Source organism: Lepus europaeus, chromosome 6 (genome assembly GCF_033115175.1).
Source record: "Lepus europaeus isolate LE1 chromosome 6, mLepTim1.pri, whole genome shotgun sequence".
In the NCBI taxonomy this organism is placed as follows: Eukaryota; Metazoa; Chordata; class Mammalia; order Lagomorpha; family Leporidae; genus Lepus; species Lepus europaeus.
Window position 1 is genome coordinate 12,163,993 of NC_084832.1, and position 21,578 is coordinate 12,185,570.

The 21,578-nt window shown below is 53.2% G+C and overlaps 1 protein-coding gene across 2 annotated transcripts in view; it reads left to right on the forward strand.

The window, feature by feature from the left end:
• Window positions 1-2,217: 2,217 nt before the first annotated feature.
• The window catches only part of TMTC4 (transmembrane O-mannosyltransferase targeting cadherins 4), a 63,394-nt gene continuing 44,033 nt past the window's right edge, over window positions 2,218-21,578 (forward strand). For both annotated transcript variants that reach the window (XM_062193967.1, XM_062193968.1), the window contains exons 1-5: window positions 2,218-2,308; window positions 7,202-7,416; window positions 11,425-11,540; window positions 13,539-13,755; window positions 19,146-19,233. In XM_062193967.1, the coding sequence (XP_062049951.1) occupies window positions 7,255-7,416; window positions 11,425-11,540; window positions 13,539-13,755; window positions 19,146-19,233 (583 nt within the window). In that variant the 5' untranslated portion in view covers window positions 2,218-2,308; window positions 7,202-7,254. The remainder of the gene's footprint in view (window positions 2,309-7,201; window positions 7,417-11,424; window positions 11,541-13,538; window positions 13,756-19,145; window positions 19,234-21,578) is intronic.

Genomic DNA, 21,578 nt, shown 5'->3' on the forward strand with positions numbered 1-21,578 from the left:
TTCTAATGAATCTATTGTCCTTAAATCTGAGACGTGTGATCTATTCAACTTTTTCTCACCCTTGTACAAATTCATTAAATTGAAAGTCTTTCCTTTTGATATCAACCACAAATGTTGAAATGTGATCATTACTGTTCCCCCTAACTTCCTCAGTCCAGAGATAGTCAACAAGTCAAGCCCTGATTCATCAAGTTTGCCAATTTCCACGGTGCAAATATTCTCACCCTGGCCAACTGCTACTACCAAGGTGACATCACTGAGTGTGGGCTGGGACATGTACAATAGCATATTATTTTATGTAGTAGTAGAAATGGAAGACAGTGGATAGGCCTGAGAGAGATTTGGGAAGCAGGATCCTGGAGATGTGTGAGATCCCAGAGATGAAGGCAGAGTCCAGGACAGATGGCGGAGACCTGGAGTTGGAAGTAAGCGGTCCATGGGTGTGTTCAGTTTAGGATGTGTTATGACACACCGGTGGAACAGCTGAAGGGGAAATGGCATAGATGGCTTCTGAGCTCAGAGAAGCAAGGACCAGAGGTGTAGATTTGGGATACACAGATTGAAATGTGGCTGTGGGCTAAATCATGCAGAGAAAATTGTGGGGTGAACAGAAAAGGCTGAGACCTTAAACACCTGTTGTTTGGAGGCCACCACGAATAGTTAAACCAGCCAAGAAGACTGCGAGGAAACAGGAGCCTGGAGGCCTGCTCTCCCCACAGGAAGAATGTGCTTTAAGCAGGAAGAAGGAATTTTGCTGGTGGGTAACACAAGGAAGCAGAGTGTCCTGTGGGGTGTCACTGGTGACTACAGCAAGGGCAATTTCACTGAAGATGGAAACCGAGAAGGGAATACTTGGCGCACCGCACTGTACTTCAACAGTACATGGTGTGTTACATTGAAGTGACACCTTGACCGTAGGGACGCCATTGTGAGAAAGCATTCCCCACCCCTGACCATGGTCTTAAACAAATGTAGTCTAAAACCTAGACAACAACAGTACACCGTATCCCACCCGGCAGAACAAACTCCCTAGCGTGATCACTCAAGGTTAAAACAGATAGGATGCAGCTGGATCAATGTCACGATTGCAATTTGTCTATTGTCAAGATTGTAACCGATGTTGGTTTCGGATGGGCCTTAGGTCCGCTTGACCCTAGTAACCATATATCCCCCCTCCCCTCTTTGTGTCTTTTGCCTTTATAGACGCTGTTGCTTTGAGTTTGGGGGTTGAGAGTTCTTTGGGGCATGAGCCTGCTCTCCACCACCGGCAATAAAGGACTGTCAAATTTTATCAGTGTGTGGTGCTTCTCTGTTTGCACTCGCTCAGGCACAACACGCTGGTTTAATAATAAAAAATTGCACATCTTCGATTTGCTTCAAAATAACATATAGGTTGGGTGGATAATCCCCTCCCAAGACCTGCTAAAGATGGACGATGGACACTTGGGGGCTCATTATGCCACTGTGTAGTTGCACTGGCTTGATGCCTTCGTGATGGAATGTTCTTGAAAAGTGAAATCGAGTGAATGAAAGAGGAAGAGTGCAAAGGCGAGGCGGGCAGCTCTCAGTGACCGGGGGCAGGCGGGGCGGGTGGGCTCCGGAGACCCCGGGGAAAGAGGGCAGCGGGCGTCGGCGATGGCCGGCGCAGGGTCCCTGGTCCGGCGGAGGACGAGCGGGTAAAGTTCTCCTCTTTCTCTTGAAGCAAGCCGCCGCGACACGCAGTGAGAAGGGAGCCGACTGCTCCCCGGGTGCGCAGAGACACGCCGGCTCGGGGGCCCACGTCTGGGCTGGGGGGGAGGGGGGGCGGAATGGCCTAGGAGGGGAGAGCGCAGAGTGCAGTCTCCAGCAGGAGGAAGCCCGCATCGGCGCCGCCCTCCAACAAGCGCCAGGGCGCGCCAGCCAGGCCCGCCACCGGCGCCCGAGCCCCGCGGACCGGCGCCCGCAGCCCGACTCGCCCCTGCCCGCCGCGCTCCCGCCGCGACCGTCTACTCCGGCACCGCCGACTTGGCCTGACGTCACCGGAGCGCCCGCCAATGAGCTGAGAGAGACCGCGCTGCGGCGTGGGAGTGACGGGAGCGGCAGCCAATCGCCGGGGGGAAAGGGGGCGGGCCGAGGCGGGTGTGTGAGCCGGGGCACCGCGCGCGCGTGGGGAGCTGCGGGCGGCGCGGCGCGGCGCGGCGGGGCGGGGACGCGGCGGGGGGCGGTGCGCGGGCGGCCCCTCCCCCTGCCGGCTGCGGGCGGGCGCCGGGAGCCGCCGGAGTTTCGGCGCCCGGGAGGGAGATGCGGCCGCGGCGCGGTGTCCTTGCAGGTAACGCGCGGGGCGGCCCCCGCAGGGCCCGGCGCGCGGCGGGGCGAGCAGAGTTGGTCTCGGAGCGGGCGCAAGCTTCCCGCCGGCCCGGAGAGTTGCCTCCGGGACCCGGGCTGCGGCCGGGGCCGTAGGGGACGTGGGCCCGGCGCCGTGCGCCCGGGTGTAAGCAGCACACGGGACACAGGGCGTGCGGCCGGGGTTCGGGCTCCTGCGCGACCTCCGCCCGCGAGGCCCCCTCCCCAGCCCCCGCTGGCGCCAGGCGCGCGGCTGCTCCCTCGGCGCGGCCACCTGGCCGCCAGCCGGTCGCGGCGAGGCGGAGGCTGGGCGCAGCCGGGCCGCTTGGCCGCCTGCCCCGGGGAGGCGGCGGCTGCGGGGCGCAGCGAGCGGCCAGAGAGCCGGCGTGGACTCGGCGTGCTGGGAGCCGAGCTCGCCTCGGGCTCCCGGTCCTGTGGGTGTTGTGGCTGCGGGCTGCGCGTGTCGTGTGTTTTCTCCCCTTCCTCGTTAACCACGCACACAAAAGAAGGGCGGAGTTAGAGGAGCGCGCCCGCCGCTGGGAGTCGTCGCGCACTTTGCCCATCCCGGGGAGGAGCGGTCCGGGCACGGTGGGCCGGGGCCGCTCCGGTCCCCGCTCCCTCGGTCGGGCTGAAGCGACGCGGGCTGGCCTCGACGGGGGAAGCCGCCGCGGCTGGCCGGCTGGAAACTTTGCGAGCCGGTGCGGCTGCGCGTGCGAGCCCCGCCGGGACGCGGGGAGACTCGCGGGCGGTCGCAGCAGGACCACCACCCCGCCCCCCAGCAGCTATTGACTGCGCTCTGCCGAGGGGCAGGTGGAGGGGGCGGCCGGGAGCTGCCAGCTCGGGGTCCCCAGGCTATGGCCAGGCCCAGGGACGCTGGGTCCGAGAGCTGCGCTGTGATGTGACTTCCGCCCCGGCGGTGTGGATGGCAGAGGCCGGGCATGCCCTTGCGTGCCTATGGAGGAGTCATGTAGGTTTGCGCTCCCCATTCCCTTGACTGCAGCCCTGGCCGCCCTGTTAGCCGCCACGGGGGTCCCCGTGCTAAACAGCTCAGTGACATTGGGGTTTTTCCGGAAGACCCTGTTTGAGATCTTTATGGCTCTTTCGTGGATGATGGATGCATTTGTTCGAACCCTTTGCATATAGAGGCTTGAAATTGCTGAAGTTGGGACCTCTGATTTGTTAGGATTTCACCCACTGTGGGCGGGAGTGGGGCGAGGGGGTGGGGACGACGGTTAATTCCAACGTGGGAGAGAGACAGCGGTCAGTGCAGTACTGGCTGTTTTATGCATAGGACCAGGTAGACTGTCTTTGGACCGAAGCCAAGGACTCCAAGGTCTCACTTCTTGTCCTGGTGAAGGGGACCTTAGCATGTGGCCGTGGCTCTCAGGCAGGACACCCGCTAGGGGAGAGTTACGAGGGCAGTGCAGCTCCAGGCCCCTCCTGTCCTTTGGCCTGGGCAGAGAATGGTCGCCCGGCTCCGCCCATCGAGTGGGCGGGGCTGCGTCTACCTGAGTGCCCAGCCTGGGTCATGGCTGCTGGCGCAGGACCTGAGGGCACCTGTGCCCTCCTTCTACCCGAGAAGGGCGCCTGGCTGAGGAATTGGAACTTTTTAGGTTTCTATTTATTTATGGGAGAGACTAGACAGATTTTTTTCATCCTTGGGTCACTCCCCAAATGCCCACAATAGCCAGGGCTGGGCCAGGCCAGGCCAAAGCCTTCAGCTGGGAACTCAGTTTGGGTCCAACTACGTGAGCCTGCTACCTCCCAGGGTGCACATTAGCAGGAGGCTGAAATGGGAAACAGAGCCAGGATTTTAGTCCTGTCAATCCAGTATGGCAGGCAGGCATCGGGAGCAGGGTCGTAACCCCTGCACCAAATACCTGCCCCCCCCCCCAGGGGAGTTGGAATTGTTATGCAGCAGTAAAAGAAGATGCCAGCGTGTGACATCCTACAGGATGTTAGCCATAGTGGGTTCTGGGTGTTGGTTTGCATTGTCTCATTGCATGCTTGCCCCAGCCTCGTGTAGAAAGCGGTGGTTCCCTGTTGTGCCTGTGAGGACGCTGATCCTCAGAAAGACTGAGGGGCTCAAGGTCACACAGCCAGCAGGTGGAGATCTGCCTGGGAGTGCACACTGACAACCAGTGGACGAGCCTCTAGAGCTGCACGCGGGAAGCTGCAAGCCGGCTCTGCTTGTCGCATTTGCCAGTGACGGGCACTTTCTGACCAATCCCCTTCTGCACTTTAGCAGTGAATCCCTTACAGGAAAAGGGCGTTTGTGGGGATTTTCAAGGGGAGCTTTGGAGACAGGGAGAGGAGCCCCTGAGCAAAGAGCAGGGATGCTGTGATGAAGAGGGAAGAGGCAGCCGACACAAGCGCTGCAGAGAGCGCAGGGCAGGTGCGGCACCAGCTCCTGTTCCTGCGAGACAAGCAGAGGCCGTCACTCTGAGACCTGTTGGTGCCCGGAGAGCCAGGGCGCCCCAGATGTTGGGGTCCCGCAGGGTGCCTTACATGGAACTGAGCTGGTGGTGAAATACCAAAGTGATGCCACAGTAGCTAATCCGTGAGCACACAGTATTTCCCGATGCAGTGTTTGTCCTTTAAGGCATCTTTGTGACAAAGTAGATATTCGGGGCTAAAGCAGATGACACCAAAGCCAGTCCTGTGACCCTTTGCCCGCTCACAACTCTGTGGTGTCAACGTGGTATAAAGTAATTGTTTACCTCCATTTTAATTTTCTAAAGAGGATACTTTTAGTCTCTCCATGTTCAGCCAGGTACCTTCCTGTCTATTCAGTTTTTTTTTTAAACTATTGTCATTTTTCTAAATAGGAGTAATTTCCTCGTTTCAGTGTAAACACAGTGGTTGGGGCCTGCGTGGTGACCTGCATTGTGTTTGCAGCTGTCCTGTGGATACGAGCGATGATTTACCCGTTCAATGAAAAAGAAGGCAGCAGAGAGAAGCTGGAATGTTGTGCGGCCCTTGCTGTCAGCCTGCTGTACATCAGGGCACAGGGCTCCAGGGAGGGGCAGAGAGAGCGTGGCGAGTCTTTCTCCTCTGGGTCGTAGATCAGGGCCACCATCGGCCCCTGGAAGGGGCCAGTGTCATGGCAACCTGGTGTCCGCTCCCTGTTGGCTCAGTACCCCCCACACTCTCACAGATGACTGTGGCACAGATGCCTGGGACTCAGACGCCTATTGGCCAACTTATCTATTCCATAATCAGCGGTGTTCACTTGGAGATGTGGAAGACAACGTGTCTTAGCCGCCTTCCCCAGCCAGGGGCTGCATCCTCTCCATGTCAGCGTGAGCGGAATTGGGGCCAGGTCCCTTAGGGAGCACAGGAGCCTCCGTGCAATAAACCAGTACTACAGGGGATTTTCCAGGGAAAATTGTTCTCTGCCTGTGCTTTCAACCTCCCAGAAGAAAGTCTTGCCGTAATAGCCAGTCTCCCCTGAGCATTCGTGCCAGCCTGGCAGGGCTGAGTCCTGGTAGCTCGCAGCTACAGCAGGTGGGCCCTGTTGGCGTGCCCATGTGGGAGGCGAGGAAACAGGTGTCCAGAGTTAGGCAGGATTGGAACCACGCCGTTCGACCCACACGTGGTCTTGGTAAAGCCAAAGAAAGTAGCTGTTGAGAGCGTGGTGGGAGTGGGGGCAGCTGAGATGTGATGCTTGTTTGGGAGAATTCCGAGGCAAGAATTCCAAGGCCCTCCATGCTGGAAAGTTCCGATGTTTCACAGAGGTCACCGGAAGTGGTCCTGGGAGCAAGGAGGGAGCGTCTCACAAGTCCACGCAGCCAATCAATGGCAAGGCTGGGTCACAGCATTTTGCGCTGTTTGAAAGAACCGTTCAGGATAAGCGTGTATTTCTTTTTCTTTCTTTTTTTTTTTTATTTTTGACAGGGACAGTGAGAGAGAGAGACAGAGAGAAAGGTCTTCCTTTTGCTGTTGGTTCACCCTCCAATGGCCGCCGCGGCCGGCGTACCACGCTGATCCAAAGGCAGGAACCAGGTGCTTCTCCTGGTCTCCCATGGGATGCAGGGCCCAAGGACCTGGGCCATCCTCCACTGCACTCCCGGGCCACAGCAGAGAGCTGGCCTGGAAGAGGGGCAACCAGGACAGAATCTGGCGCCCTGACCGGGACTAGAACCTGGTGTGCCGGCGCCACTAGGCGGAGGATTAGCCTGTTGAGCCACGGCGCCGGCCTATGTATTTCTAACTTGCCTCTTAGACCGGTGTTGAAGCTGTATCCCTGAGTAGGATGGTTTCCTCTCTGGGACAAGATACTGCCCTGGAGTGGTCAACTCCTCTATCCTGTGTGTGAACCCTTAACGCAGCCGTCGGTCATCCGGTCATGTGCCCTGCCTTGGGATTTCTGACATGCAGATTTTCATCCAGCTGCAATGTGGGCTTGGCGACCTCTCCTCCTAGGCCGTCAGCTCTTTCAGAATCAAGGTCATGTTTTATACACTGCACACACACAGTGTGCGAAGACCAAACCATTAAGTTACCAGTTTTTCTTGATAGGGTGAAGTAGATGGTAACACTGTTTCTGTTTTGTTTTGTTTTGTTTGTAAGCTTTGTAAACTGGCTCAATGTCTATTAAAAATGATGGTGGTGTTGATAAATGTAGGACTCTATTAAATTATCGTTTCTAGAAGATACTCTGTCCTCCACCAGAGACCCTTCTGGATCGTGGTGGGGCCCAGGAATCTGCCTGGGGCCCAGGTGACTTTTCTGCCCACAGGCGTTTGAAAGCACATCCTTTGAAATCACAGCATCTGTGACGTACCAGTTCTTGTCCACTTGCTGTAAAGATGTGCAGTTCAGAAAGTCTCCCAGACACACATGGGTGCATCTTCATACGGTGCTGTTTTTCCTGCAGATTTCTCACCAGCATGATGCTGGGGCGAGAGGCTGGCACCCACAGTTTTCAGAATGGCTGAGCTGGACGCTGACTTGGACCACATCATTCCGTCTTCCCTACTTCCCCCCGTCTGGGCTAAGTTAGTAGTGGGATTTGTTTCCCTCCTGTGTTTTGCACGGAGCTACGATGGAGACTTTGTCTTTGACGACTCGGAAGCTATTGTTAACAATAAGGTTTGTATCCCAGCCCTCTCAAGGTATACGAATATTAACCACTCCCTTGCGTCTCCGCAATTACCCAGGTTGGTCTTGAATTCTTCTCTGTTAAACTTCAGCGTTTGCCTGGGCCGTGGTTGTGTGGCCGTGGTTCCCATCTCTTTTCAATATTTCTCCTGAATTTAGTATGCCTCTTACTGCAGGCAGTGGGATCTGCAGCCCCCACCTACCCTCATGAGGCCCCAGTCTTATGACTCAGACTTTGCAAAGATTACAAGGCATGGCTGTCACAAGGCACTGAAGACAGCAGCTCAGGTTTTGTGAGAAAAAAAAAAAATCCTAGAAATCTAAAAGGAGAAGAAAGTCTCAGGTTTGCCGCCGTGATGGCCGAGTCCAGTCCCCCGCTGGACGGTGTGCCCTCGGCTGCAGGCAGCCGGCAGCTGCTGCTTTGTCCCTGGTGAGAGGCAGGCCAGCCTGTGCCAGCCGCCAGGCACGGGCGGTGCTGCGCCTCCCGCCGCTTCGTGTTTAGAGACCCAGATTTGCTGACTTTGCAGAACCCCAGTCAGTTTTGCTCACCAGTGGCTGCTGTGTTGATGCAGGGAAAAAAGGTGTTCTTTTCCATTGACTCACGGGAGTTAGAGAAGAAGAAATCGGTTTATGGGAAGGGAAGAAAAAGACTCAGGGGAGCCAAAAGAAAAATCAGAACAAGAAACTCAGAGGCAGGGAAGGCCCAGAGGAGAAGGAACTTGGAACTGGCACAAGTTAGGGCCTCGGTGACAGTCTGATTACTCGGCAGATGTTTGATGAATGTCCCTTAACCGATGAAGAGGACGTGAAGGGGTCCAGTGATCTGTCTCTAAGACACAGAGCTGTAGCAGCTCCTTGCAATGAATGCCCTTAGAGATGGGAAGTCTCGGATCCCAGCTTCAATTTCATATTGGAAATGTCGACCACAACTCTCTGTGCAAGAAGCCTGCCTTCTGTTTGTGGGTGGGGGTGGGGCTATGCCCTGCAGAGATTTTATTTATCATACAGTTATTTATTTATTTGAAAAGCAGAGCTGCAGAGAGAAAAGAGAGAGGTCTTCTGTTCACTGGTTCACTCCCCAAATGGCCCCACCAGCCACGGCTGGACCAGGCTGAAGCCAGGAGCCAGGAACTCCCATCCTGGTCTCCTGCTTGGTTGGCAGAGGCCCAAGCACTTGAGCCGTCTGCTGCTGCTTTCCCAGATGCGTTAGCAAGGAGCTGGGTCAGTAGAGGAGCACTCATGGAATGGGGTGTCGCAGGGGTGGCTTTACCTGTGCCTGCACCACAGCGCCTGTCCATCATGAAACACTTACGGTACTGTCACAGACCTCCATTGTCATGGCACAGGCTAGCGCGTCCTCGATGTTTATTTTCAACTCAGGTTCTTGTAACTTTCTTCAGGTTCACATGGAAGTTGCTGTAGATGATTCACTTCCATCCTTTAAAAAAGAAGCAACTCTGATCAGCCGTGTCAAATGGATGGCTTAGGAGCCGCGGGCTGGCTTTTCCAACAAGGATACAGCCCTGTTTCAACAATTCCATCATGCATGTTGATGTGAAGTGTTAATCCAGCGCAGGCAGGACAGAAACGGGAGCTGGGTCCTGGTGTGTGGATGGGGTTCTGGGTGCCTCTGGGTGCAGTGAGGCAGGGGAAACCTTCCCGGGGCTCTGCTGAGCGTGCTCTTGGCAGGGCCGTGCAGAGCTTCGCACTGTGCCCGCTTTGTGAACGCGTCCGCCCGCCCCTGCGTGCCTGTTGAATGAAAGGCAGCCCTCGGCTCCCTGGCACCGGGCCCGCGGCGATGTGAAACAGGCTGTTATGGGCTTCAGTGGTGTCACGGACTGTTTGCCAGATGCTTCCTTGTGCTGTGGAGTTGTCTTTTTGTTCCTTGAGATGGTGATCTTTGCGACAGTGGAGTGAGGAGGAATTTTGGACACACGTGACGTCTCCTTCATAAATAATGGGGAAAAGTGGGCGTCCCTGTGGTGGCACACCCTGCTGTGTGTCGGCTACACCTGATCAAATATTTAGAGCTTTGTTGTTGGTGTCCATTTACTGTTCAAAAGGAGGGAAAGATCCTTCGCACGGCCCCGTTCTGTCTCCAAGTTCATGAAGTTGGGGAGCAGGTGCATTGCATGACCTTCACGGGATATCTGACCTGCTCTGGGGTAGGGGGGCTGGTCAGTACACTCAAGGCCTCTGAAGTGGATCCCAAATGGAAATGCAGGTCACTGTAACAGTGGCTATCAGCTGACCACCTCTGCATCTGTTACCCCTTCTCAGGCCCCTCCCGAAGCCAGGAAGCTTGCAAGCAACAAGTTGCAAACTCCACGTGCATCCAGGACCTTTGTTGTTCCTGGGGACCAGGCACCGTTTGGCCCGTCGCTTCTGTTTGGGTCACTAGTGTGTGTTCAGAAGAGCGGCTGATTAGGAAGATGGCACAGACTTGGGCTCTCCCTGCAGGCACACCCAGCTCTTGGGGTCAGGAGCGAGGCACACAGAGGTGGGGTCAGGAGATGGCCAGGCGGCCAGTGGTGTGGTTGGTGGGCAGGCTTCTTGCTGACAGCCCCAGCCTGGATCTGTAGCCACCAGAGAGTCTGTGAGCCTGAATTTGTGCTTCAGAGATTCAGTTTGTTTGGTTACTGCGAGGCAGAATCTGCAGGGGTAGATTGGGGGAAACTGAATGCATCCTCACTTCTAGTCTCTAAAATATTTATTCTGCTTAAAAGAGAAAATTAGTAATCATTTTTGTTAAGTACACCAAAGTGCCTTGTTTGACGCTCACCAGTTTGTCATCTGGTTTTATATTTTAAACATTGAAAAGATGCATTTTTAAGTGTCTGAAATTCAGTACCAAATTAAGTGATCCCAGCAGTAGGCTAGGCATAGCTTTTTAATATCTCATGGTTTTGGGGGCCGGCACTGTGGTTGTAGCAGGTAGGGCTACCGCCTGTGCATCCCATGTGGGTGCTGGTTCATGTCTGGTTGCTCCCCTTCTGATCCAGCTTCCTCTAATGGGCCTGGGAAAGCAGCCGAAGATGGCCTAGGTACTTGGGCCCCTGCACCCATGTGGGACACCCAGGAGAGGCTTCTGGCTCCCGACTTTGGGTCAGCCCAGCTCTGGACATTACAACCATTTGGGAAGTGAACCGGTGGGTGGAAGGTCTCTGTCTCTATCTCTCTCTCTGTAACTCTGCCTTTTAAATGAATAAATAAATTATTTCAAAAATTTAGTGATTTTTTTTTATCTTTTAAAATTACATGGGAGGGTTTTCCCCAATTTCACAATCTGCTTAACTCATGATCAAAAATGGAAAACTTTAAAAATAGGTGTTTATCCATACTTATGTTTAAATTTGGATATTCTGGGCAAACTACATCATTGGATATGAGAGATCAATACTGACATTTGGCTGTGTGGTGTGTTCATTCATTCACCATGCATTAACCACTTACCTATACTCCTGGCAAACTCGGGTGTGTCCCTGGCCTCATGCCGAGTAGTGTGTGTGCAGGTGCAGGATGCCCCAAGACCCATGAGAGGGGGTGGGATGGTTGGGATGTAGACAACTACAGGAGCCGAGTTGGGGGAGTCGAGGGTGACCAGCTGTCCGGGAGATACCTGTACCTGCAGAGTCTAGGATGGGAGCCTGGGGGGGGGGCACAGTCAGCAGGGGACCACCTTGGGCTGTGGTGGCCCCCTCAGGATATGGGTTTTGTCCCAAGAGAGTGAGAAGCTATTGTAGGGCGAGTGGGGTGGGCTGAGCCAGTATGCATTTTGAAACGACCCATCAAAGGCACACAGCGCTGCTAGGAAGCCTTCGTCCTTTGTGGGAGACTGGGTGTGGCCTAGCACTGGCCGGAGAGCTGGAGTGAGGTGGGCAGATTGGCGAGCTCTGAGGGACTTGGAAGGCGCAGGGTGGATGAAGGCTTTGCCCAGGGAGCCGGGGAGGAGGAGTGGTGATTGCTTTGTCCACAGCGTCCCCTGCCGTGTCCCCGCAGGACCTCCGAGCAGAAACGCCCCTGGCCGACCTCTGGCTTCATGACTTCTGGGGCAGCCGACTGAGCAGCAACACCAGCCACAAGTCCTACCGGCCCCTGGCCGTCCTGACGTTCCGGTGAGGCTGGTGGCGCCTGCAGGCTGGAGGGTGGTCTGATGCGTGCCAGGGGACTGGGGGTGCCCAGGGCCCTGTGCTGGGGCGTGCAGCCAGGGGCTCCTGGGGAGGCACCAGCCACCCTGTGTGTGCCCTCCCCCCCCACCAGGTATGTGCTGACCTGACACCACCGGGAGCAGGCAGGCCCAGGGAGACAGGCAGTGCGTGAGGGGCGGGCTTTGGCGTGTTCAGCTCACAGCCACAGGCCCACGCTGCAGCCCGGTGATGTCACAGTGCACTACACGAGGCGGGTGCGCACGGTTGACAGCCTCCCTCACCTCTCAGTTCTGGAAGGTTCTACCCTTCATCAACCCTGGCGGAATGATATCAGGGGCCTTCGCAAAGTTCCACAGAGGGGGTTCCGGCTTTGGACAGCTAGTTAAGCCGCTGCTTACGCTGTGGCATCCGCCATCAGAGTGCCAGTGCCTCCTCCACTTTGGATCCAGCTCCCTGCAGATGGCCGGGGAACTCGGCAGGTGATGGCCCAAGTGCCTGGGTCCCTGCCACTCACACAGGAGACCCTGGTAGAGCTCCTGTGGTCGGCCTGGCCCAGTCATGGCAGTTGGCAGCCATTTGGGTAGTGAGCCAGCTGATGGAAGATTCTCTCTCTCTCTCTTGCCCTTTCAAATAACTTAAATACATCTTTTTTAAAAAAAAGAGTCATAGAAAATACATATTTTGAAAAAACTATGCATGCATTTCAAGAATTTTTCACCAAAAAAAATACTTTTATTTCCTTGACAGTCAGAGCTCTGATCTGCTGGTCCGTTCCCCAAATGCCCACAAGGGTTGGGTCCAAGCCAGACTGAAGCCAGGAAGTGGGAACTCAATCCAGGCCTCCATTGTGAATGGCAGGAACCCAGTCACTTGAGCTGTCCCTGCTGTCTCCTGGAGTCTACCTTAGCAGGAGCTGGAACTGGGTAGTGACCCAGGTACTCTGATGTGAGATGCCTGCTCCAACTTAGCTTTTCATCCCAGTTTTTTCCATGAACTGTTTGAGGTACCCGCCTTTGAGTCGGAGCAACACAGCACCTAATGGATTTTTTTTTTTTCATTACGAGAAAAAGGTAGCAATCTTCTCACTCTTCCAAGTCGTTATGTAAAACCAGGATGGTGCTTGAAGAGGATCTCTCCGCTGCCACTGTTCCTGCAGGAGTTGTTGCGTTGAATAGATGAATTTGCCTTGCAAAGCTTCTCACTGATGCTTCTCCAGTGCGCTTGAATGCCTGTGTGTAGCTGTCTCAGGCTGGCACTGGTGAGTGGCAAACCACCCACAGGAAGAAGCAGCCAAAAATCCCTGACAGCAAGAAGATGTTTTGTTGGGTGGAAGGCTATTCGGCTTACTGTTGAAGAACACGTTTTGGGTGGATTAAGCAAGTTACGCAACTGTCTTAATTAAACCCTGTGGGGTAGCCATGGGTAATGTGTGGCGTGTCACATCATCTTGGAAGGCAGCCTTGCCCCTTGCTGAAAAAAATGGCCTGGCCTTCTTTTCAGTTTCCCTGCTTCCTTGGGTCTGTGGTTCCTTCCACTCCCTCGCCCTCGCACTGGCACTCCGATGAGGGATGCCACAGCCTAAGTGGCGGCTTAACTAGCTGTCCAAAGCTGGAACCCCCTCCGTGAACTTTGTGAAAGCCCCTGATATCATTCTGCCAGGGTTGATGAAGGGTAGAACCTTCCAGAACCGAGAGGTGAGGGAGGCTCTCAGCTGTGCGCACCTGCCTTGAGCCGCGCACTGTGACATCACCGGGCTGCAGCGTGGGCCTGCGGCTGAGTTGATTATACCCACACCTTTTCTTCAACCTCCATAGCTTGACAAGAGTTATTACCTGGGCGCTATTTTTACCAGTCAGGCACAGAGTCGTCTTTTAATGTTTTCACGCCCAAGCCTCTCCCTCCAGACTGCTGCCTTTCCATGCCATGTGCTGCGCACTGAGTGTGAGCGTCCCGTGTTTGCTGCAGGTTGAACTACTATCTGTCCGGAGGCTTCTACCCCGTGGGTTTCCACGTGGTCAACATCTGCCTGCATGGTGGCATCTCTGTCCTCATGGTGGACGTCTTCTCCGTGCTGTTTGGTGGCCTGCAGTTCACCAGCAAGGGCCGGAGGGTGCACCTGGCCCCCAGGGCCTCCCTGCTGGCCGCACTGCTGTTTGCTGTCCATCCGGTGCACACCGAGTGCGTAAGTATCACCCGTCTCGGCATCAGTGGGTGTGGCGAGGCGTCCGTGTGCAGATACTGGAACGCTCTTTCTATGGCAACGCTGCCTTCCCTGTTGGTGGAGACTTTGTAGCAGGAAGGGTATGGTCTGCTCACCTGGTGCTCCCTGTGAGGACTGCTCCAGCTGTGAGTGCTGGATTGCCTGGCTCTGGGATCTAAAGGCCAGAGGCTTAGAACTGTTGGCAGTCTCAGCAAATCTGCTGACAACGTTAGGATTTACAGAATGCTTTCTTAACACGATCCTCGTGAAAGACTTGGAGCTAATGTGACAAATTCTGCTTTACAGCTAGGGAAGTGGGCTGGGCGGTGATTAGAGGACTTAGCCTGGGTCTGTAGCTGCCGATGCAGGTGAGGACCTAAATTCTGGGCTACTGAGGCCATGCTCGAGAGACAGCCTTGGAGTTGGATGGGGAAGTGGGTGCCCTGCCCTGCTGGGGGGCTGCTCTTAAGTCTCCCCACCTCCTCCCACTTCTCATCTTTCTCCCCCTTCCTGCTCTCCCTCTCCTCCCCCTCCCCTCCCCCGACTCTCTCCTCTACTTTTCCTTCTGTTCCTCCTCCGCCACCCCCTAGTTTTACCTTCTTCCCCTTAAGGGACTTAGGCTGGGGGATGGGTGCCTCTCCTGTTGCACCAGCGGCTGCTGGGTGTGAGTGTTTGGTGCAGACGGGGTTGGGATTTAACTAGGCTTCCGTGAGGTTTTCAGCAGCCGCCCACGGACGATTTGGTGTTTGTGGTAAACCTGGCCTGCACTCCATTCTGTCACGGCAGAGTCCTGCATCTAGCACGCGCTTCAGTACCTCCAATGAGCCGATTGTCCTTTTGAGCATCTTGAAGGAAGCTGCAGGATGCTGAGCGGAATGACTGCTGTTAGCGTCTGCTTCTGTCAGACTCTGGTCTTTGGAATCAGTAGTTTTGCAGAGTTGTGACCACAACCCTGCCCTGATGCCTTCTTTTTTTATGTTTTACTTGGGGCTTGAGAGGGTAGAGACTGATGTAGAAACTTCGTTAAAAGCTCTTTATTTATGTGTAACTGTGACTGAATTAGGCTTTGCTTCAGTTCGAGTTCTCCGGGGGCTAAATGTTTGCTGGGACCCAGAAATGGTGCACCCATTGCTCCTATGTAAGGAATCTCTGGAGGAGTACCATTCACTGTTTCACTGCTATCTGATTGAGCATGATCTTAAAAGAAAAATGAAATATTTGAATTATTAGCCAAACAAAGTTTTCTAAAATGCTGATTTTATGTGTTGTAAAGCTGTCTTAAAAAAAAAAAGGTTTAAGTGCCCACAAGCATAACTGAATATGGTTACACACACACACACGCACACACACACATCAGGTAAATGCAATATGGGACCATGTTAATCTTGAACCCCACATTCGAGAGCTTTTTTATTATTATTGTTTTGAAGGCTCATTTATTTATTTGAGAGGTAGAGTTACAGAGGTCTCCCATCACTGCTTCAGTCCCCCAAATGGCCACAGTGGTGGGAGCCAGGAGCTTCCTTCAGGTCTCCCACGTGGGCACAGGGGCTCAAGCACCCGGGCCATCTTCCACTGCCTTCCCAGCCATAAGCAGGGAGCTGGATCAGAAGAGGAGTAGCCGGGACAGGAACCAGCACCCGTTGGCATGCCAACTACACCACAATGCCAGCCCCTGCATTCGAAATCTTTAAAAGGAAACTGAGGCAGGTCTGGCTATAGAGGTGGGAATATTTGAACACTCTCTTCTCTCCCGCCTCCATTCCATGACAGCCATCCATCCCCACATGTGAAGAAAAATCGGCATTCTAAGAGATGTTTCATCCGTTTACCTTTCATTATCTTGGCAAATAACAGTCAGTTTACTCTTAGCATCATTCCTCTGATATCTCCCATTCTGCAGTTTTTAATTCCAGCTTTGAAAACACACAGAGAGCAGGATCCCCGAGAAAGTAGCTGCAGGCTAGCTCCGGGCTGGCGTCTTGCCGGCTCCCAGGAGGCAGTGCAGGTCCCTGGTGCAGGCCAGGTGTGGACGCAGCATCCCCAGTGAGCACGCTGGTCCCTGTGAGATGAGGCCGGTGGGAATGTGGCAGCGTGAGCCCTGTGTGGCGTCTCTGCCACGTTTTCCAGGTGGCCGGGCACCCAGTGGGCTCTGGAACTCAGGACTCTCTGTGTCCATGGCAGGGGGGAGGGGCAGGCAGAGCAGGATAAGTCTGGTCCTTGGGCTGGCCCCTCCTGGTGGGTGGGGACCTCACTGTCGTCAGGGTCCTTGGCTCCTCACCTGAGAGGACGTCCTTTGGGCCCTCTGGGTTGTTTGTGGGTGAGTAAGCTTTGTGACAAGCCAGGCCCCGCTGCGGGGAGGAGCTCTCTGCTGTCCGGCTGTCCACTTGGGCAGCTGCTGCTCTGTGAGTGCCCCAGGATGGAGGCCCCGGCGTTCCCTGAGGGTACCTCAAAGCATTGGTGGTGATTTCCACATTGTCCTGATTTCAGTATCTAAGGCGGGAGGTGGGGCTCCCTTAACAGTTCTGCCATTTGAAGACCCCAGACCTTAATGCAGAGGGAAGTGGGTGGGGAACCCCCCAACCCCTGATCCTTCTCGGGGCACCTGTGCTAGCTGTGGGCAAGCAAGGAGGCCCCTGCTTTGTGGATTCAGGGGGTCGCACTGCTGGCTGCATGTAGCCCCTACGGAGTGTTAGGGGTTATCTGTGAGAAAGAGCAGAGCCCTGTGGGGAGCTTTGCCTGAAAAATCGCATTATGCAAACACAGGAGAGAAAGAGAACCTGTCCTTGCCCGTGCCCATTCTCCAGCCTGGTTGCGTGCGGTCCCTCCCCGGACAGCCTTGTCATGTTTTTACTACGGAATCTCTCCTTAATGACTGGGCCAACAATTTGCTTTAAAACATGTATCATATATATCAAAAATTATTTTTCTTTATGTCAGACAATGTGATATGCATTGCTTAAATACACGGGACTCTCTTCAACGCTTAATAAAAATCATTTCCTTTAAAATCAATGTATGACATTTACAGTTCTCTTCTGTGCGGTCCTTCACATGTATCTCAGCTCCCCACATGAGTGGTCCTGGGGCTGGCGTTGAGGTACAGCAGGTTAAGCCACCACCCGCTATGCTGGCACCCCGTATGGGCTCTAATTTAAGTCCCAGCTGTTCGACTTCCAATCCAGCTCCCTGCTCATGGCCTGGTAAAACAGCAGAGGATGGCCCAAGTGCTTAGACCCCTCTTACCATGTGGGAGACCTGGAGGAAGCTCCTGGCTCCTGGCTCCTGGCTCCTGGCTCCTGGCTCCTGCCTGGCCAAGCCCTGGCCATTGTGGTCATTTGGGAAGTAAACCAGAGAATGGAAGCTCTCTTCCCTCCTCTCCCCTCACCCTTCTCTCTCTAACTCTGCCTTTCAAATAAAGAAACAAATCTTCAGACAGGCTGGTCCTGTGACCCCGTCCCTGGTGTCTGTCCAAGCCCCTTCTTTCCCCATCACTGCTTTCCAGCACCCCCGCCTCTTTGGTGCCCTTGGACGAGCTGCTTGGGAGTGGCTCTGCTTTCTGTGTGCGAGGGCCTGGGACTGCAGGTAGGCGCTGTGGATGGCCAAGATGCTTCTCACATCTCTCGTCCTTCTGGTGGTGGAAGGACCCTGGAGCCAGGATCCCCAGCTGCTAACTCACTCAGCCCCTGATTGTGTGCTTTCTGCTCCAGTCTGCGGAAGCCCCCTAGCCACGGCGGGCGCGGTCGGGCTGTGTTCTGCAGGCTGCCCCCTTGGTGTGTTACTGACCCCCAGTGCCCCCGAGCTCTCCCTCAAAAGTTTGTTTTAAAGCTCTATTGTATTTATTAGAAAGAGTGACAGAGAGGGAGAGAGCTTCCATCTGCTGGTTCACTTCCTAAATGACTGTGACGTTCGCGGCTGGGCCAGGCTGAAGCCAGCAACCTAGACCTCCATCCGGGTCTCCCACATGGGTGCAGGGGCCCAAGCACTTTGACCGTCTTCTGCTGTTTTCCCGGATACATTAGCAAGGAGCTGGATTTTAAGGGGAGCAGCCGGGAATTGAACTGGTGCTCATGTGAGATGCCAGCATTGTAAGCGTTAGCTTACCCTGCTGTGCCACAGTGTCAGCCCCAGCTTTCAAGCTTTTTTGCACCAAAATAACTGTTCTTGTAATTCCTCTTTTCATAGAAAAGTTCATAGAAATTTCTGAAGTACCCTGTATAGCCAGGATTGGGGAGAAACTGCTCCTTTGAGGCTTGCTTTTTTAGCTATTAATCATACATATACTTGAGAATCACATGTCATTCTCATAGGCGTTGCATGTTTTCGTATGTTAAAGTTTTAAAAAAAGTTTTTATTTTCAACTGAAACATAAAAGTTACACATTTGTGGGGCATCATGTGCTGTTTCAGTACAAGGGTGCATTGTGTGATGTCCAGGTGGGGGCCGACAATTCCTGTATAGTCTCTCCACAGGCAGAATAGTCCTTTATCCTGCTCTACACTCATCACATGAGTGTCCTTTGAGAAGAGATTTAGCTCCCAGCCTTTAAAGCAGTGTCTGGAGTCGCCTGTCCCGTTGCATACCAGTTAGGAAAGCCCCCCCCACACACACACACACACCGGGTCAGTACCCGTGGGTAGGATTCTGTCTTCCATTGCCACGTGATCATTCGCAGAACCAACATTGGAGTAATGAGCTGGAAAGAAAGAAACTAATTGTGAATTACTTCCTGAACACCAAGACAGAAAGGAAGGGCAGTCATCGCGTGCAAAACGGGGGAAATGAGCTGGTGGAAACTGCGTTCTGTGGTCGTCTTACTTATTAATCACTTTCAGTGTCTTCACTGAAAGTGGTCCCAAGGGAAGATGAGTGAGCAAAGGCAGCCGGGGAAGAATATTCCTGTGGCTTTTCTGTCTGCCTTGTAGCTTTTACCACCTGCTTCCCACCTTTATGTCCTTCATTTCCAAACAAATCTTATTTTCTAAGTATCGTGCCCTTCCTTTGAGCCAATAACGTTTTCCAAGTCCAAGTCCACTTTGGGGACCTCAGAAGCCAGAGTCGGTGGAGCTAATGGGTGCAGTGTGCTAAACAACACAGCTTTCATTGCACACGTGTGTCCTGCTCTCTGTGCGGCTTGCAGAATGGCTGTTGGCAGCTGCAGCCCAGACTGCTTTCCGCTTGGAAGTCAGTGAGGTCCTAGACCTTAGGACTAACGAGAGACGAAAGCCAGTTGTGAGTGAACATCCCAGGCTTGTGGCGGAGTCTGGTGAGTTTCTCCTTTGCTATGTCTAAGGCATGTTCAGTATTTCCTGGGCTGCGGATTTGCTGAAATGTTTTTTGCGTAACTCTCTTTTTCTCCCCCTTCTCCCAAGGTTGCTGGTGTCGTCGGCCGCGCAGACCTGCTGTGCGCCCTCTTCTTTCTGTTGTCTTTCCTCGGCTACTGTAGAGCGTTCAGAGAAAGTAAGCATGATGTTTGCCTTCTTAATATCCCACTTCTCCGCGCTCTTGTCCCGCAGTGTTGTAAGAGATGGGAAAGATAAGCTGACCTCTGTGAGGGGTGGGGGCGGAGGAGTCCACTCTTTGGAGCTATGTGTTTGTGACATTGCTTTGTGTGTGATGCGAAGTTTCCACTTGGTAATGCAAACTTCCTGTATCAGTGTCCAGATGGCGGGAGGGAGGGAGGCTGCTGGCTGGCGGTGAGGCCCAGAGCACAGGCAGTAGCAGAACTGTTGTTGCACTTGCGATTGAGTTTTGGGACTCTAACTTCCAGCAAGACTGTTGTGGGTCAGGCTGGGCTGTAGTGATCTCTGCCTTTGTGGTCCAGCCGCCCCTCCTTGGTTTCCAGGGCTGGATCGGAAAGGGCCTGTAAGTGTTTCTATCTTCTACCCCTCCTCCAAACCCTCCTAGGAGCTGTGCCCAGGCTGTGTGTCTTGGAGCACCTGTTCCCTCACACCTGTGCTGCCACTAAGAAGTGTCCAGTGCTAACCTAGGACTTGATTGCACCCACTCTTTGGTTATGTTTATTTTATCCAAGCCCCCACTCGTTCACATGGCAGAAGCTGACTCATCAAAACTGACTCATCAGTTTTCTGTCAGATCATGGGGACAGCTGGATTAGCAGCTTCAAGTATGGAGAGCAGTGGTGGCAACTTTTCTTGCTGAGACTGAAAGTTAATTTAGCCATAAGGCACGCCCATCCCCTCCTGGGTGGGGGTCTCCCCATCTGTGATGGGCATTTCGGGAGGTTGCAGCTGCCCCAGCCCCATATTGAGTCAGTACCATCGTGTGGGGATGGAGGAGAGGGTCCATAATCAACAGTACTACATCATGTTCGAAAGCGGGGAGTTAAATCTGCATTTGCAGATACAGAGAATAGCATTTTCTCAGCAGTTGTATTTTTTTCTTGAAGACATTTAAAACTTAAGTCTTGTGGCCTTTCTCAAAGACAACGCTACAGTTTCGTGAAGTGTTTTATTAATCTTAACTCATCCTCCCTCAAAGTCACAACTCCCTGTGCTCAGTGGATTTCAAAGACATCAGAAGTGGTTTTTTGAAGCGAGTACTAAATGTTGTTGGATTTAACATGTGAGAGACATCATTTAGGAGACTTAATAGACCCTCTCAGTGCTTTTAAAGATTGCTCTTTAAATAATGGAAAATGAAGTAATGGGAAAATGACCGTGAGGCGTGAAAGCTTCAGTCACGTGAACAGAAACCTTCCTTCTCCCAGAATGGAGAAAAGCTAAAGACATTTTATATTCTTTTCCTGGCTCTTTTTGGTAACCTTCGCTCTGTTCCAGGTCAGAGATGCATATATCCTGCCATATGCACCTGATTGTAATTCAGCTGCATATTATAAGATTATTTCCAGGACTTTTTATCCATACAAAGATCAATTTTTATAAAGTTCTGGAAACCAGAAGTCAGGATGCTTGAATATGTGATGATTTATCAATTAATTAATACTTTGATTCATGAGAAATTGGTGAAGGATATTTCAGTTCTGACATACATATAAAGGGTCTTCAGAAATTCATGGAAAATATGTAGATTAGAAAAAAAAAAAAAAGCCAGGCCAGCGCCCTGGCTTAACAGGCTAATCCTCCACCTTGCGGTGCCGGCACACTGGGTTCTAGTCCCGGTCGGGGTGCCAGATTCTGTCCCGGTTGCCCCTCTTCCAGGCCAGCTCTCTGCTGTGGCCCAGGAGTGCAGTGGAGGATGGCCCAAGTCCTTGGGCCCTGCACCCCATGGGAGACCAGGATAAGCACCTGGCTCCTGCCATCGGATCAGCATGGTGCACCGGCTGCAGCGTGCCGGCCGCAGCGGCCATTGGAGGGTGAACCAACGGCAAAGGAAGACCTTTCTCTCTGTCTCTCTCTCTCTCTCTCACTGTCCACTCTGCCTGTCAAAAGTGAAAAAAAAAAAAAAATTTAAAAAGAAAAAAAAAAGCCATGCATGGATTTCTTTTTTTTTTTTTTTTTTTTTTTTTTTTGCAGCAAAATGAACATTTTTTAATTTGGTTTTTCCATGAACTTGAAGTACTTTTGTATATTAACTAGAAGTAAGAGCATGACCTTCTTGATCTGGGAACATTCTTTTTGCATTTAAAGTATGTTTGCTTTAGGGTTGGAAAGAAACAATCAGACCTTTAAGATTAAGTTGGTAAATGTTTTTGAGAAAGTTCCCTGGGAAGTATTTAATGTTTGCACACCAACAGCAGTGACAGGCACAGTTTCTGTAGAAGCCCTTTAAGGCCTGAATGGGTTTCCATTTAGCTGAAGTCACCTGGATTAGTTGCATGGATA